At 44.6% G+C, this 17,745-nt stretch overlaps 1 protein-coding gene across 1 annotated transcript in view; it reads left to right on the plus strand.

The window, feature by feature from the left end:
• LOC141141530 (somatomedin-B and thrombospondin type-1 domain-containing protein-like) overlaps window positions 1–17,745 on the plus strand; it is a 109,947-nt gene that overhangs the window by 59,865 nt on the left and 32,337 nt on the right. The window contains exons 2-3 of the mRNA XM_073629136.1: window positions 16,268–16,450; window positions 16,536–16,626. Coding sequence (XP_073485237.1) covers window positions 16,268–16,450; window positions 16,536–16,626 — 274 coding nt within the window. The remainder of the gene's footprint in view (window positions 1–16,267; window positions 16,451–16,535; window positions 16,627–17,745) is intronic.

Raw genomic sequence — 17,745 nt, forward strand, 5'->3', positions numbered from 1 at the left:
CACATCAGGGCACGGGGCACATCAGGGCACATTATGGCACATCAGGGCACATGGCACATCAGCGAACGGGCACATCAGGGCACGGGGCAAATCAGGCTACATGGCACATCAGGGCACATGGCACATCAGGGCACATGGCACATCAGGGCACGGGGCACATCAGGGCACATGGCACATCAGGGCACGGGGCACATCAGGGCACATCAGGGCACATGATGGGGCACATGGCACATTATGGGGCACATCGCACATCAGGGCATGGGGCACATCAGGGCACATAGGGGCACATCAGGGCATGGGGCACATCAGGCCACATGGTACATCAGGGCACAGGGCACATAGCACATCAGGGCTCGGGGCACATCAGGGCACATGGCACATCAGGGCACATGATGGGGCACATTATGGGGCACATAGCACATCAGGCCACATGGCACATTAGGGCAAGGGGCACATGGCACATCAGGGCACATTATGGCACATCAGGGCACATGATGGAGCACATTAGGGCACATTATGGGGCACATCAGGGCACATAGCACATTAGGGCACATCAGGCTACATGGCACATTAGGGCACGTGGCACATGGCACATCAGGGCACGGGGCACATCAGGGCACATAGCACATTAGGGCAAGTGGCACATGGCACATCAGGGCACGGGTCACATCTGGGCACATTATGAGGCACATCAGGGCACATGATTGGGCACATAACACATCAGGGCACATGATGAGGCACATAGCACATCAGGGCACATGATGGGGCACATAGCACATCGGGGCACATAGCACATCAGGGCACATGATGGGGCACATAGCACATCAGGGCACATGATGGGGCACATAGCACATCGGGGCACATGATGGGGCACATAGCACATCGGGGCACATAGCACATCAGGGCACATGATGGAGCACATAGCACATCGGGGCACATGATGGGGCACATAGCACATCGGGGCACATGATGGGGCACATAGCACATCAGGGCACATGATGGGGCACATAGCACATCAGGGCACATAGCACATCGGGGCACATGATGGGGCACATAGCACATCGGGGCACATAGCACATCGGGGCACATGATGGGGCACATAGCACATCAGGGCACATCATCAGGGCACATTGTGGGATCTTACTAGCCAGCATGCAGAGTAGCGCAAGGAGCTTCTGTAGTAGTAAGTTCTCTCTCTCGTGTCATCACGCTGTTCCCCGGCGGCCTCTCCTCTCTTCTTGTCTATACCAGATGATCTTACAAGCCAATTGGTATAGACGAGAAGAGAGGAGGGGCCGCCGGGGAACAGCGTGATGACACGAGAGAGAGAACTTATTACTACAGAAGCTCCCTGCGCCACTCTGCATGCTGGCTAATCTCGATCTACCCGTCAGGCGCCAGCTGTTGGCGGTTGATGGGTAGATCGCCGCACACCGCAGATGCGGCTGAAAGTGAAACTGGCCCAGACTGAGCCATCGGCCCACCGGGAATCTCCCGGTAGTCCCGATGGCCAGTCCATCCCTGCAGGAGGGTGCAGTGTGTACAGGGGGGGAGGGGTCGCAGAAGGTGGCATTGTATACAGGGAATGGGGTCATGTGTGCAAGGGGGGGGGGATTTCACAGGAGGGTGCAGTGTGTATAAGGAATGGGGTAATGTTCACAAAAGGGGTAGTGTGTATATGGAGGGAGGCTTTGTGCACTGGTGCACAGTCATGTTGGAACATGAAGGGGCCATCTCCTAACTGTTCCCACAAAGTTGGGAACATGAAATTGTCCAAAATGTCTTGGTATGCTGACGCCTTAACAGTTCCCTTCACTGGAACTAAGGGGCCAAGTCCAACCCCTGAAAAACAACCCCAATCCATAATCCCCCCTCCACCAAATCATTTGGTCCAGTGCACAAAGCAAGGTCCATAAAGACATGGATGAGTGAGTAGGGGTGGAGGAACTTGACTGGCCTGTACATAGTCCTGACCTCAACCTGATGAAATAGAGCAGAGACTGTGAGCCAAACCTTCTCGTCCAACATCAGTGCCTGACCTCACAAATGCACTTCTGGAAGAATGGTCAAACATTCCCACATAGAAACACTCCTAAACCTTGTGGACAGCCTTCCCAGAGGAGTTGAAGCAGTTATAGCTGCAAAGGACGGGCCAACTCAATATTGAACCCTGTGGACTTAGACTGGGATGCCATTAAAGTTCATGTGTGTGTAAAGGCAGGGGTCTCAATACTTTTGACAATATAGTGTACTTGGGATAATAGGCTAACCATAGGTATATATTTTGACAAAGAGTTTAAATAAAAATCTTCCTTCCAAAAAAAAAAAAAAAAAGCAGATTTAATGGAGCATTTGGTCTTTTCCTGCTGTCACTCTTCTATGTCACAAAGCTGTGTAAAAAGATCATATTAATTTGTAGCCATTTTGTGACTCATTGGTCATTCTAGTTTTTTGGTACTGAGCCTATATTGCTTTTTGACAGATCCCTTTAGCAGGGATGAACTTGCTTTTATTTTATACTGCCACTTGGTACCATCTCTGCTGGGAGGTATTGCCATGTCCATAGACCTGCATATATACAGAAGAGAGCCGTGTATGTTGCAGGGAGGTGCTGGTTTCAAGCCAAAATAAACAGCCGAGGGACGCGCCAGAGCATATGTAAATACACAGACAGGACCCGTGTGAGAAAGCGCGTCCAGCCGGATCTGATACAGAAACACGAAGTGCAAACATAACATCCTCCCATCTGCACTGCTATTGCACACCTACTGTGTTTCACATTGGCCTGGCCTCATGTTTGCACTAGTGACAGGGAACATCTCACATGATGGTAAAAAACATACTAAGAAGCCTTCAACATCACCAGAGCAGCAGACTAGTACTACATGGATAATGGTGAACAAAATGCTAAATTCAGTTTGGAATGATTCATACAGCAAGGTTATGAAGCCGAATAATTCACGCAGTAGTTTAATTACCCTGTGAGGTATAAAGTAACAAGATCACTTCCTGTTTTCTGTCAGTGTAATTAAAAGGTTTTATATACATTTTATATACATTCAGCTGTATATGGGAACATGTACCACTTCTCTCTCTACTCTACTTCTTACACACAATCAGAAAATCATACGGAAAATACTGTTTTCAAAGCGATTGTGTGATAATCTGATCATTAATACACAGCTTTCGAGATCCGATCACGACAATTCAAGAGAAATTGTCCGATGGGACAAGCACGAAAAATGTTCTCGTACTAAACCATATTTTCGTTTATTTAGTACAGTTGTTCGAAAATACAATACACATACACTACAACACGTTACATCACTTACAAATTTTTATTCTGTTGTACGAGAATTTTCGTAACTTTAGTAAACTCTTCATTTTCGATATGAGATTAGCATGCAAAAAAAAAACAAAGAACGGACGTTCATTTGTCAGATAATCTCACCATGTGTACTAGGGATAAGTGTTCCACTACCCCTTTTTCAGCTTTCTCCCTTCTCTTCCCTTCTATTTTCATGCCTGATATTATACTCTCCTCCACTGCGTCCCCTTCTGTCCTGTTTTCCTCTCCTACCTGTTCTTTCTTCCCCTTTCTGGCATGCTTTCTGTCTCTATGACTATTTTGGATGTATGGTTTTCTACCATTCCCTTCCTGTTCATTTTCAACAGTTGGTATCTTGCCACCACTTCTGACTCCATCTCAGTGATCCCCTCTTCTCTAGCCACTCTATTCCTTCTATCCAATATCATTAGTTTCCATTTTCCTGATTTTTTTCTGCTCTTTTTCCCTCTTCATTCCAACACTTCTTTTCCTTGAGGTTTCCTTAAAGCAGGGGTCCACCTATCTATCGTTTTTTTTTTTTTTTGAGTTCATTCACAAACTTTTCTTCTCAGCATTACATACTCACATATTGTGTGTAATATGTCCGCCTGTGTCAGATTTCGTCGGAAAGAATAACTTATATTATTCACTGCAGGCGGTTTCCATCTTCATTGTGGGCATTTGAAGCCCACAAGCATTTATTTCCTGGATGTGGTGAATGCTGTGCTCCCAGCATTCACCGCTCGTTCCCGCACATGCTCAGTGGCATCCTGGGAAGCCTGAGATTAGCTCCCAGGAGTCTGGGAGAGGCTAGAAACACGCCTACTCCCACGGGAGGAGAACCAGGAAGTGCAAAGAAGAATAGAAAAATAAAAGGTAATTACGGCGATTTAAATTTTTTTAAACGGCATGTCAGCATCTAGGCAAGGAAGAGAATACATACAGATATTGTTCAAAATTTGGGTGGAACTCCGCTTTAAGTCTCCCATGGCTATCCCCTTCAAGTTTTTAGTACATCCAACATATCCCTTATAGTCCCTGGTTCACCCATCCCCACTGTTACTGCTTTCTCTTACAATAATGAAACTTTCAGGGCTTCCAACCCAGACTTTTTGCACATTAGGCTGTTGCAGCAACAGACACTTATTATAATTCATTCATGTTCGTGCAATTCCACAGCACTGATTTGGTGCTAAACTCCTTCTAGCAGTGCCAAACCTATAAGTTCTTACTTGTTTTGACCATGCCTCAACTCTTGAGCTTCATTGTAGACTGAATCAAAAATCTGAGAGTATGAACTATTGTTCCTGGCCACATTAGCGAGGAACAGCAGTTAGAACATGGCTTTGTGCAACTGATTATTTTGCTTAATGTTCCCATGCCTGCTCTCCTCTCCTCCCCTTCACAATCTGCTCATACTTTCTCCTATCTCCCCCCTTTGGGCTACAATCTGCTTACCTTGACTCTTGAAACCCCTGTTGCTGTCTATTTGCTCTTTTTGCCCTCTCCAACATCCCCTCATATTTATGACCGAGTCCTGCATATGGTACTTTGTTCCCTGCTCGTGATGGCTTGCTGCTTCTTTGTAACCCAGTCCATGGAGATTGTGATATGTTCCCCATCAACTAAGCTCCCTCTCTGTTACGGTCATATGTCCCACTCTCTACCTCTGTTCTACCAGGTTCTTCCCAACATCATAACATAAAACGTCCACTGCATATCTCTCACACCCTTCCTCTTTCTCACTTCTCTTCTCACTTTCAACACATCGCCTACAGTATATCCTCTGTACCCTCAAGTCCTATCCACCCTCATTAATTCCCATTCCACTATCAGGCCATAATCCCTACACCCCACCTCCATCAGCTCTTATTACCTCTATCGTCATCTCCAAATTTTCCACCATCATTAACACTCCTTCTCCCAACTTCTCCACTGTCTGCTCTTTCATGTTCCCTCTGAGGAACCATACATACCCTATATGAATAATATACGGTTTGGGGAAATGAGTAGCACATTCAAATACTAGAGCTTACATGAAATAGTCAGTTTGAGAACCATTATATTAAATGGTAACGTTCAGATATCTGCAGTTTCATGTTGTGTGTTGTCTGATAATATCTTTGAAAAATATAACCATGTGTTGGCAGGACTTTAACCATTTAATCATAAGATTCACATAAAAAAGTCACATTTGATATCTAATATATTACCTGATTCCTTGCCTACCTCAGCCTCCACTATATTGTGCTTGTCTGACTGCAGATATTGGACATAATATTTTACGTGGAAATAAGTACCAAGTGGAAAGATCTACAAAAACACATGCTTAATTTGAGAGCTATATAAGTTATGGCACTCGTTTTCATGTGCTACTATGAATTGCAGCAAATCACTTTACTAACTTGACAGTTGACATACCAGTACTAACTAAAGATGAGCCAACCCCCCCCCCCCCCGGTTCGGTTCGCAGCAGAACATGCGAACAGGCAAAAAATTTGTTCGAACACACAAACACCGTTAAAGCCTATGGGAAACGAATGCGATAAATCAAAAGTACTCATTTTAAAGGCTTTTAATGCAAGTTATTGCCATAAAAAGTGTTTGTGGAACCGGGTTCTGCCCCAGGGGACATGTATCAATGCAAAAAAAAAAGTTTTCAAAACCTGCAGTTTTTTCGGGAGCAGTGATTTTAATAATGCTTAAAGTGAAACAATAAAAATGAAATATTCCTTTAAATATCGTGCCTGGGGGTGTCCTTAGAATGCAAGTAAAGTAGTGCATATTTCCCATGTTTATAACAGTGCAACAGCAAAATGAAATTTCTAAAGGAAAAAAATGTCATTTAAAACTACTTGCAGCTGTAATGCATTGTCGGATCCCAGCAATATAGATAAAAATACCAAAATTAAAATGGCATGGATGCCCCCCTCCAAAATCCTATCAGGGGAACAGCAGTATATATACACTATACGGCCTGCCCTATGTACTCTGCAGAAAATTGGGCCTTAGGTGTTGGTGGTTCCAGAACACTGAAAGCCTCACAATTTCTCTTGTTGGGCGCAGGAACGGGCCTTGCTGTGAAATACTATGGCAAGAATTGTAATTACATGCCCCTGTTAAACAGGGGCAGAAAAATTGGGCCTTGGGTGGTGGTGGTGCTACAACACTGTAACCCCTCACAGATACTCTTGTTGGGTGCAGGAAGGGACCCTGCTGTGAAACATGACTGCCAGTTTCTTGTCCTTCTGTGGCACCCCCTCTCTCTAGGCTCACGTTACTCCCTTCCTCAACCTGGGAACCAACATTGGAGCCTTCAAATCGCTGCGCATCCTCCAGCAGCATATAACCGACACTGTGGTTGAATAATTCTGAGGACTCCTCCGTGCATGATGGTGGGGCTACGGAAGGAGTGACTGTGTGCGTTGGAAGGCAAACTACTCTGAGCCCGGGTGACAGAGGATGAGGAGGATGAGGACGACTTTATTATACACTCCACCACTTCTTCTGCATGTTGTGGCTCAATAACACGGCCAGCAGCAGCAAAAAAGGACAAGTGTGCCCCATGGCCACCTGCAGAAGATGCACCATGTCCATGACCACTACTGTTGACTGTAGACACAGAGGCTACTTGCCCTCTTTTAGTGGCCTGTGAGCATCTGCCTCTCCTTGGTGGCCTTCCGGACATGATGTATTTTTTGTTTTGCAACACCATCTGAAGTGTATTAGAAAGTGTACAACGGCTTCACTGTATTGTATACTGTGTACACCACCAGAAGTGTAGTAGAAACTGTACACAATGTATTAGATACTGTGTACTCTGCCTGAAGTGTATTAGAAACCATATGGAATGCACTGTAGATATAGTAGAGTATAGATAGAGTAGAGTAGATAGAGTGCAGAGAGTATATATATGTATATATATATACACACACACAGTATCTCACAAAAGTGAGTACACCCCTCACATTTTTGTAAATATTTTATATCTTTTCATGTGACAACACTGAAGAAATTACACTTTGCTACAATGTAAAGTAGTGAGTGTACAGCTTGTATAACAGTTTAAATTTGCTGTCCCTTCAAAATAACTCAACACACAGCCAATAATGTCTAAACCGCTGGCAACAAAAGTGAGTACACTCCTAAGTGAAAATGTTCAAATTGGGTCCAATTAGCCATTTTCCCTCCCCGGTGTCATGTGACTCGTTAGTGTTACAAGGTCTCAGGTGTGAATGGGGAGCAGGTGTGTTAAATTTGATTATCGCTCTCACTCTCTAATACTGGTCACTGAAAGTTCAACATGACCCCTCATGGCAAAGAACCCTCAGAGGATCTGAATTTTTGCTCTACAAAAAAATTACCTATGCTATAAGAAGATTGCCAAGACCCTGAAACTGAGCTGCAGAACAGTGGCCAAGACCATACATCGGTTTAACAGGACAGGTTCCAAAGAAGTTGAGTGTACGTGTTCAGCGTCATATCCAGAGGTTGTCTTTGTGAAAATAGGATTTTTATAACAGCTTACCTGTAAAATCCTTTTCTTTTGAAGTACATCACGGGACACAGAGCAATAGTAATTATTAGTAATTACTATGTGGGTTATATCAGGTGCTGAACACTGGCACACCCTAAACATCCATGGATGCAGCATGTCTGTTTCTCTCTCAAGGGGCTTGAGACATCATCACCTGAATTATCCCAGGAGAAAAATCGCTTCCTCCTCATGGTGTTAGAGGCTGGGCTGCACGACTGATTGCTCCGGAAGTCCTGCTTTAGTGGTAATTGGATCATTGACAGAGGGACCACAGGAGACCATCCACGAAGACCACCTCTGATGTTCCTTAATGCCTGTTACCCCCGTAGGGGTATGGGAAGCTGGTGAGTGGGGAACCATAGGGGAGCACAGAAGTCACCGGTTGATCTGAGCACAAGAGTCACCAGCAGTTTGAACTGTATATAGGAAAATCTTTTTGCACACCAACCTGTTTGCTATCACATTTTTTTTCTGAAAAACACCCGTTTTTAATTTTTCAGCATTTATTATATCTTTTTCACTATTATTTTTTGGATCATTTTTAGATATTTTCTGGATTTTGATTAATGTTATGTTTACCATACTGGATTCGATATGATACACATGTGGCACAGATTGGCACACCAATGCTTTTATGTCTAATACTACAATTGAGTGGTATCACTAAACTTTATATGTTTTGTTGTAGTATTTTAATTTTTATTTGTTAAAGGTATCACTTATAATGCATCACAGTGGATGTTTTGCACCCTGTTTACACATTTAGTTCACTTAAATAGGGAGCGCCATTTCACCCCATTTTTTATTCACGTTACATTGATTAGCCCTTTAGGGGGCTTATTAGGGGAGGCTGCACACCTTCTTTTCTCTCCTAAGCGCGGAGCTTTGCTATTGTATTATATGGAGGTATGCATCTTTGATGTCGATTGACGCCAGAAGTTCTTCCCGTACGATGAAGATAACTGATTTGGATTGACTCCATACAAAAAAAGAGTGGTTATATTCAGGAATTGAATTTAGATTTTTGAGGTCCAGAATGTCCATTCGGATTTGGCACTGTGAAAAAAAGAGGTTTGAATCATACCCCAACCTCTGTTCTTACATGGGGACCAAAAAACAAAGAAGGAGGGCGCACCGACCTTGTGCATTGCCAATGGTAGAAGTTTATTAAAAGCATAAAAACAATGTTTATACTCACAAACGAGCATGTAAAGGAGGCTTTTCAATTGGTGTGACTCAAGACACCTGCAACCCGGAGCCAATGTTCAGGGGATCAGATGATATCCCAAATGGCTGACGCGTTTCAAGGGCGCACCCTTTTCCTCAGAGCCTAAGTGGTCAATCCCCTGAACATCAGGTCTGGGTTGCAGGTGTCTTGCAGTCTCACCAATCGACAAGCCTCCTTTACATGCTCGTTTGTGAGTATAAACATTGTTTTTATGCTTTTAATAAAATTCTACCATTGGTAATGCACAAGGTCGGTGCGCCCTCCTTCTTTGTTTTTTGTTTGTTTCAAGAATACCCATTGTTCTGAGGAGGGCTGCAAGACTGCAGGCATCGTCTAAATGTAAAGAGTTGGTTGCACCACTTAATTATAGACTAAGCACCCAAGCGCAGGAGATTATTACTGTGTTTTTTTTTGTCTACTTACATGGAGACCCCCATGTTCACTTTTTTTCTTTTTCTCTGGATCCTTAGAAATGTTTGATCTGAGAAAACGAGGAGACGGGAACTCTTGGAACTCCAGTTTGTACCCTGGAGCTATTGAGGAAGTCCCCATTCGTCTTGACACTCTTCCTGCAGATCCTTGAGAACTGCATAAGTATTCCCCCTATTCGATTGACCCGAAGGTGGAAGCCGCCATGACTGCCTGGAGGCTGATGCATCTGGCAAGGAGAAGGAGCATTAAAACGAAAATACATTTACTCCTTTTCTTAAATGGCAAAAGGGGTGCTTTCCACTAGAATTTCTTTGGATGTATTATCAAAAACATCCCATTTTGAACTTCAGCCCCAAAACTTCCTGTCCGATCGGGCAAAGGTAGTGGACCCTACCGCTGACTGCTGTGGATTGAACCCTGGGAGGTTCAGGAAGCAGGTCTACTGGATCACTGACACAGATCCCACTGGGAGCTAGAGCATAGATTCCCCAGGGCGCGGAGTCTAAGAGCCAGCAGGTGTTCACCAGAGCCTTTAATGGTAAGGATGGACTGCGCTGCAGTCTGGCTCCAGGTCGCGGCCCCCAGGGTCTCACAGCTCACGCTCACAGTAGACTACAGGAGAAGAGGAAGGAGGCAGCAGGGAAAGTAAAGGACAAGCCAAGGTCGGGGCCACAAGCAGACAAGGACAACAGAGTACACACCAAGGTTCAGGGTCACAGGAAAACAGGGATGGTCAGGAACACGCCAAAGGTCAGGGTCACAAGCAGACAGGAAAAATTAAGAAAAGGCCAAAGTCGGTAACGGAATCAGATGTAGGAAACACAGCAAGTACACACAGAGGCTAACACACAATGGTTGATCAGCACTGCTGGCTTGCAGTGCACAGGTTAATATAGGGTTCCCTGAAAGGGCCTGGGGTGGGGCCATGCTTAGAGGAGAGGTTACCAAAGCAGTCAGGTGAGGGTCAGCTGGTCTCTACAGATGAACACATGGAGACAGGTATGCTGATCGACAAACTATTGCATAACCATGACAATAACCCACATAGTAATTACTATTGCTCTGTGTCCCGTGACGTACGATTGACGAAATAGACGTATGAGTGCTGCCACTGTCAATGCTCAGGCCATATGCCGCACACTGCATCAAATTGGTCGGCATGGCCTCTTCTAAAGATGATGTACAAGAAAGCCTGCAAACAGTTTGCTGAAGACAAGCAGACTAAGGACATGGATTACTGGAACCATGTCCTGTGGTCTGATGAGACCAAGATAAACTTATTTGGCTCAGATGGTGTCAAGCGTGTGTGGTGGCAACCAGGTGAGGAGTACAAAGACAAGTGTGTCTTGCTTACAGTCAAGCATAGTGGTGGGAGTGTCATGGTCTGGGGCTGCATTAATGCATCCGGCACTGGGGAGCTTCATTGAGGGAACCATGAATGCCAACATGTACTGTGACATACTGAAGCAGAGCACGATCCCCTCCCTTCGGAGACTGGGCCGCAGGGCAGTATTCCAACATGATAAAGACCCCAAACCCACCTCCAAGACGACCACCGTCTTGCTAAAGAAGCTGAGGGTAAAGGTGATAGCCTGGCCAAGCATGTCTCCAGACCTAAACCCTATTGAGCATCTGTGGGGCATCCTCAAAAGGAAGGTGGAGGAGCGCATGGTCTCTAACATCCACCAGCTCTGTGATATCATCATGGAGGAGTGGAAGAGGACTCCAGTGGCAACCTGTGAAGCTCTGGTGAACTCCATGCCCAGGAGGGTTAAGGCAGTGATGGAAAATAATGGTGGCCACACAAATATTGACACTTGGGGCCCAATTTGGACATTTTCACTCAGGGGTGTACTCACTTTTGTTGCCAGCGGTTTAGACATTAATGGCTGTGTGTTGAATTTACTACTTTACATTGTAGCAAAGTGTAATTTCTTCAGTGTTGTCACATGAAAAGATATAATAAAATATTTACAAAAATGTGAGGGGTGTATTCACTTTTGTGAGATACTGTGTGTGTGTGTGTATATATATATATATATATACACACACACACACACATATATATATAACGTATTTATCGGCATATAACACGCACCCCAAGTTTAGGAGGGAATTTTAAGATATTTAAGGAAAAAAACTTTTAGGAGTAAACTTTAAGGAAGAAAAACTTACATTAAAATGCCCATCAATGCAGCGTTATCGCTGTCCATCTGCAGCCTTGTCAGTGTCAGTGCAGCCTTGCCCCAGTGTTCATTGCAGCCTTGTCAGTGCAGCCTTGCCCCAGTGCAGCCTTGTCAGTGCAGCTTTGCCCCAGTGCAGCCTTGTCAGTGCAGCTTTGCCCCAGTGCAGCCTTGCCCCAGTGCAGCCTTGTGTGATCGCCGCCGACATACACTGCTGTGTGTAAATGCAAATATGGCGCCGAGACTGCAGGGATTCGTCGGAGCCGAGATACACATACCCGAGTGTCCTTGGCTTTTTTCAGCGCCGCTCACAGTCACGACCAGTCCCGCCCTATGATGGACATAACACAGGTCCAATGGCGGGACTGGGCGGGACTGTGAGTGACGCCGAAAAAAGCAGAGGACACTCAGGTATGTGTATTTCGGCTCCGATGAGTCCCTGCAGTCTCGGCGCCATATTTGAATTTACACACAGCTGTGTAGGTCGGCGGCGACCGCGGCAAGCGCCGCGATCGCTCCGATCCGAACATAAGTGGCGGGGATCGGCCTATAACACGCACCCACGATTTGCCCCTGATTTTAAGGGGAAAAAAGTGTGTGTTATATGCCGAAAAATACGGTATATATATACACACACACACACCGACACGAGACTCTGTGTGTGTGTGTGTGTGTGTGTGTATGTGTATATATATATATATATATATATATAATTACACACACACACACACACTATATATATATATTTTTATTAATACACCACCTGAAGTGTATTAGAAATAGCACACCACAGAATGCACTGTAGATATAGGCTACACTGGATGCAGAGTATATATACAGTATCTCACAAAAGTGAGTACACCCCTCACATTTTTGTAAATATTTTCTTTTATCTTTTCATGTGACAACACTGAAGAAATGACACTTTGCTACAGTGTAAAGTAGTGAGTGTACAGCTTGTATAACAGTGTAAATTTGCTGTCCCCTCAAAAGAACTCAACACACAGCCATTAATGTGTAAACCACTGGCAACAAAAGTGAGCACACCCCTAAGTGAAAATGTCCAAATTGGGCCCAAAGTTTCAAAATTTTGTGTGGCCGCCATTATTTTCCAGCACTGCCTTAACCCTCTTGGGCATGGAGGTCACCAGAGCTTCACAGGTTGCCACTGGAGTCCTCTTCCACTCCTCCATGATAACAACACAGAGCTGGTGGATGTTAGAGACCTTGCACTCCTCCACCTTCCGTTTGAGGATGCCCCACAGATGCTCAATAGGGTTTAGGTCTGGAGACATGCTTGGCCAGTCCATCACCTTTACCCTCAGCTTCTTTAGCAAGGCAGTGGTCGTCTTGGAGGTGTGTTTGGGGTCGTTATCATGTTGGAATACGGCCCTGCGACCCAGTCTCCGAAGGGAGGGGATCATGTTCTGCTTCAGTATCTCACAGTACATGTTGGCATCCATGGTTCCCTCAATGAACTGTAGCTCCCCAGTGCCGGTAGCACTCATGCAGCCCCAGACCATGACACTCCCATCACCATGCTTGACTGTAAGCAAGACACACTTGTCTTTGTACTCCTCACCTGGTTGCCACCACACATGCTTGACACCATCTGAACCAAATAAATTTATCTTGGTATGATCAGACCACAGGACATGGTTCCAGTAATCCAAGTCCTTAGTCTGCTTGTCTTCAGCAAACTGTTTTCTTGTGTATCATCTTTAGAAGAGGCTTCCTTCTGGAACGACAGCCATGCAGACCAATTTGAATCAGTGTGCAGCGTATGGTCTGAGCACTGACAGGCTGACACCCCACCCCTTCAACCTCTGTAGTAATGCTGGCAGCACTCATACGTCTATTTCCCAAAGACAACCTCTGGATATGACGCTGAGCGCGTGCACCCAACTTCTTTGGTGGACCATGGCAAGGCCTGTTCTGAGTGGAACCTGTCCTGTTAAACCGCTGTATTGTCTTGGCCACCATGCTGCAGCTCAGTTTTAGGGTCTTGGCAATCTTCTTATAGCCTAGGCCATCTTTATGTAGAGCAACAATTCTTTTTTTCAGATCCTCAGAGAGTTCTTTGCCATGAGGTGCCATGTTGAACTCCCAGTGACCAGTATGAGAGAGTGAGAGCGTAACACCAAATTTAACACACCTGCTCCCCATTCACACCTGAGACCTTGTAACACTAATGAGTCACATGACACTGGGGAGGGAAAATGGCTAATTGGGCCCAATTTGGACATTTTCACTTAGGGGTGTACTCACTTTTGTTGCCAGCGGTTTAGATATTAATGGCTGTGTGTTGAGTTATTTTGAGGGAACAGCAAATTTACACTGTTATACAAGCTGTACACTCACTACTTTACATTGTAGCAAAGTGTAATTTCTTCAATGTTGTCACATGAAAAGATAGAATGAAATATTTACAAAAATGTGAGGGGTGTACTCACTTTTGTGAGATACTGTGTATGTATATATATATATATATATATATATATATATACATACATACATACATACATGTGTGTGTGTATATATATATATATAATAAATATACTGCCTGCACTGACTGAATATCGAGTAAACACTGAATATATAGTCTATGCTAAATGCACATGTATGCTATATATACACATGTAGAGCTGGTAGATTTGCAATCTACAGCATGTTAGGTAAATTTAGTAAATTGTGCGTTAGAAAGGTTAAAAGTTTGCCTCTGTTCCAGCTTGGCTGACGTTGTGGGTGTTTCCGTGCTGACCGGTGGGTGTCGCTGTTACCACTGGTCAGGGTTGGAAAGGCAACGTGTTGAAGCAAATAGATGCTCCTCTGTCCCGGAGGCACGCTCGGTGAAGGTGGTCCTCCGAGTTGCATTCTGGGCGAGGGTATTTATGGGACAGACGCCATATTTTGGGGTTCGTTTTACAGCCACCTGCTGGCCCTCCTGGCCGACAGGTATGCATTAAGGAGCTACCTCGTGGTCCTCTGATCGGGAGGCCCACGATACAACAGCGCAGGGGTGGGTCCAGAGGCTTGTCTGGAGCCTGCCACCACGGCCGAGAAATGGTCCTGAGCTGTCGGTCCTGTGTGACGAAGCTGGACAACCAAGGAGATCCCAGGGGAAGACCCGTCTTGGAGAGATCGTGCTGGTCTATAGAGGGGCCTGGTGACTCGGTTGGAGGACGCATCCAAAAGTAACTATACAACATAGCGTTGCCGGCCCAGCTTAAAGGTTCATGCACTGTGACTGAGTTTCACTACAGCAAATCTATACATCCTGTGGCAGAGGATCGTACGGATTTTATTCCCAAACAAGTCTGTGGCAGAGACTTTGATTCGTGCTGCGTACTGGCTGCTAGACCAGGGAGAGAGGCCTATCCAGATGAGCAAGGAGTGTGTCCCATGAGGGAAGCGCATTTCAAATAGTATTTGAATTATACCAAGACCTTTTGCCAAGAGAACCCTTTCAGAGAATATTTGAGTTTCTTCTGCGAGTTTCCTTTCTACCTCTTTCCTGCTACTTCCTAAGTCGTTTGTTTAATAAAGCATTGAAAACATACTCCAGTGTTGGTGCGTGTGTCGTCCAGAAGTAAACTTAACGGAACCCTAGACCCGGTGTCGGTGAAACAGAGGGAAGCAGAGTGAAGGTAACAGACCCGCTTAAACCAGCAGCTCCACCGAGAGTTAGTGCTACACACACATATACAAATACAGTATACTAGACAGACTGCATATATCAAATACACTGCAACTAACTGAATAACCTGCCTGCTTAATCTAACTCAAGCTCTCTGTCCACGCCAACAACACTACACACAGCCGCTCTGTAAGTGGCCTTATATAGTGTGGGGCGTGAACTTACTCCCCCTGAGCCATGATTGGCCAAAGGCATCCTGCCTTTGGCCAATTATGGCTCTCTCACCAGAGCACGCTGTGATTGGCCAAGGCATGCAGGTCAGGTGCATGCTTTGGCCAATCATCATACAGCAATGCACTGTGATCTCGCAGTGCATTATGGGGCATTGCGTGGCGCTCAAATTTTCCGCGAACGCCCTCTATGTACAGGTCATTTTAGAACAAACGAACACCCGATGTTCAAGTCAAACTTAAGTTCAACTTGAACCATGGGCTCCTCCCCAGTACTAACATTGGTTGCCTATGCTCATTTGAAAGCTTCTGTGTTGAGACTTTCAAAGTACATTTCAATTCTGTGGATGTCATGTTTCAAACAGCAAGCATGCACATAATTTCACAATGTGCTTTGTACATGTGTTGTGCAGTATAGATATATATGAAGTAAGCCAATTGCAGGGCTTGATAATTCTCAAATGTCTATATTACAAACTGTAGTTAGTCTCAATGGTGCAAAGAATAGAACTTTAAATAGGAGTTTACAGTTAAAAAAAAAAAAAGCTAAAATGGAAGGGAAATGTTGAATAACAATAAAAGACTAAATGGCTTGTGAAGCACATACTATACATTGTAAAAACCGTTGCTTCTATATACCATGTAGGGTCTTGTTTATACGTTTTTATAATATTTCTTCCTTTCTTCTACAGTCTCCCATTGTGTGGTTGGTCCATGGGGTACATGGAGTGAGTGCAGCTCTCGTTGTGGAATTGGTAGCAGAGAGAGAGCACGCCAAGTGATGGTGCCCCCGAGGAGTGGTGGAAGCCCTTGTCCGGACCTGAGACAACGTCGTGGCTGCTATGGAGATGACTCTGCTTGTCACGGTTCCAAAGGTTACTGTACACATAATTTAAGACAAATTGTTTAGTAATTTGTCTATAGCAGAATAACATGCATTAATCTCTTTTTTTTTTATAGAAGTGGCCAGGATATTACCTGGCTCCTTTAAAAGGTTATCCAGGGACCCTTGGAGGAAACCCTTCATTATGACACCTGACAGACCCCCAAGGTAAACATCATAAGCTCTGCTGTATTTCAAGTATAGCATCTCCTATTTATGTGTTTTTTTTTAAAGGAAAATTATTCAATTGTTCTTGGTGCTGAAATTTTAGTGCAGAATTGGGAGCTTTTGCCATAAATTGTATTGCGAGACAGTCTGAAATTTGTGGCGCTCAACAAAGTTAGGATCTACAAGGCTTAATGGGCTAGGCTAAAATTATTGTTAGGTTCTGGGATTAAGAATGTAAGCAGGGGTAGAATCAGGTTAACCACTTCAGTTCCAGGAGATTTACCCCCCTTCATGACAAGGCTTTTTTTTTTTTTTTTGCGATACGGCACTGCGTTACTTTAACTGACAATTGCGCAGTCCTGTGACACTGTACCCAAATAAAATTTATGTCTATTTTTTCCCATAAAAGGAGCTTTTTTTGGTGGTATTTGATCACCTATGCGTTTTTTTTTTTTGCGCTATAAACAAAAAACGACAGACAATTTAAAAAAAGAAACAATATTTTTTACTTTCTGCTATAAAACATATCCAATAAAAAAAATGTACAAAATCAAATTTCTTCATCAGTTTAGGCCTGGTACATATTTTTTGTAAGAAAAATCCCAATAAGGGTATATTGATTGGTTTGCACACAATTTATAACATCTACAAACTATGGGATATATTTATAGAATTTTTATTTAACAATTTATGTTTTACTTGTAATGACGGGGATCAGCGATTCATTGCGGGACTGCGATATTGTGGCAGACAAATTGGACACCTGACACTTTTTTGAGAACCAATGACACTCATACGGTGATCAGTACTAACAATATGCACTTTCACTGTACTAATGGCACTGGCTGGGAAGGGGTTAACATCAGGAGCGATCAAAGGGTAACTGTGTGCCTAGCTGGTGTTTCAGTGTAGTGGGGGAGGTGCTTTTACTAATGGAAGGCAAGACACAGGATCCATGCCATCTGTACTGACAGAACAGCAATCTACCTTATTTACCTAGGCAGATCACTGTTCTGCCTGTGTACAGAACGAACAGCGGGTCCTGGTGGAAATCAGGTCTTATCAGCTCCTGCTGTGCAGGAGCGAGCCAGCAGGGGTGTGCACTCGTGCTCGATGCCC

This window comes from Aquarana catesbeiana, linkage group LG01, assembly GCF_042186555.1.
Source record: "Aquarana catesbeiana isolate 2022-GZ linkage group LG01, ASM4218655v1, whole genome shotgun sequence".
Lineage (NCBI taxonomy): Eukaryota > Metazoa > Chordata > Amphibia > Anura > Ranidae > Aquarana > Aquarana catesbeiana.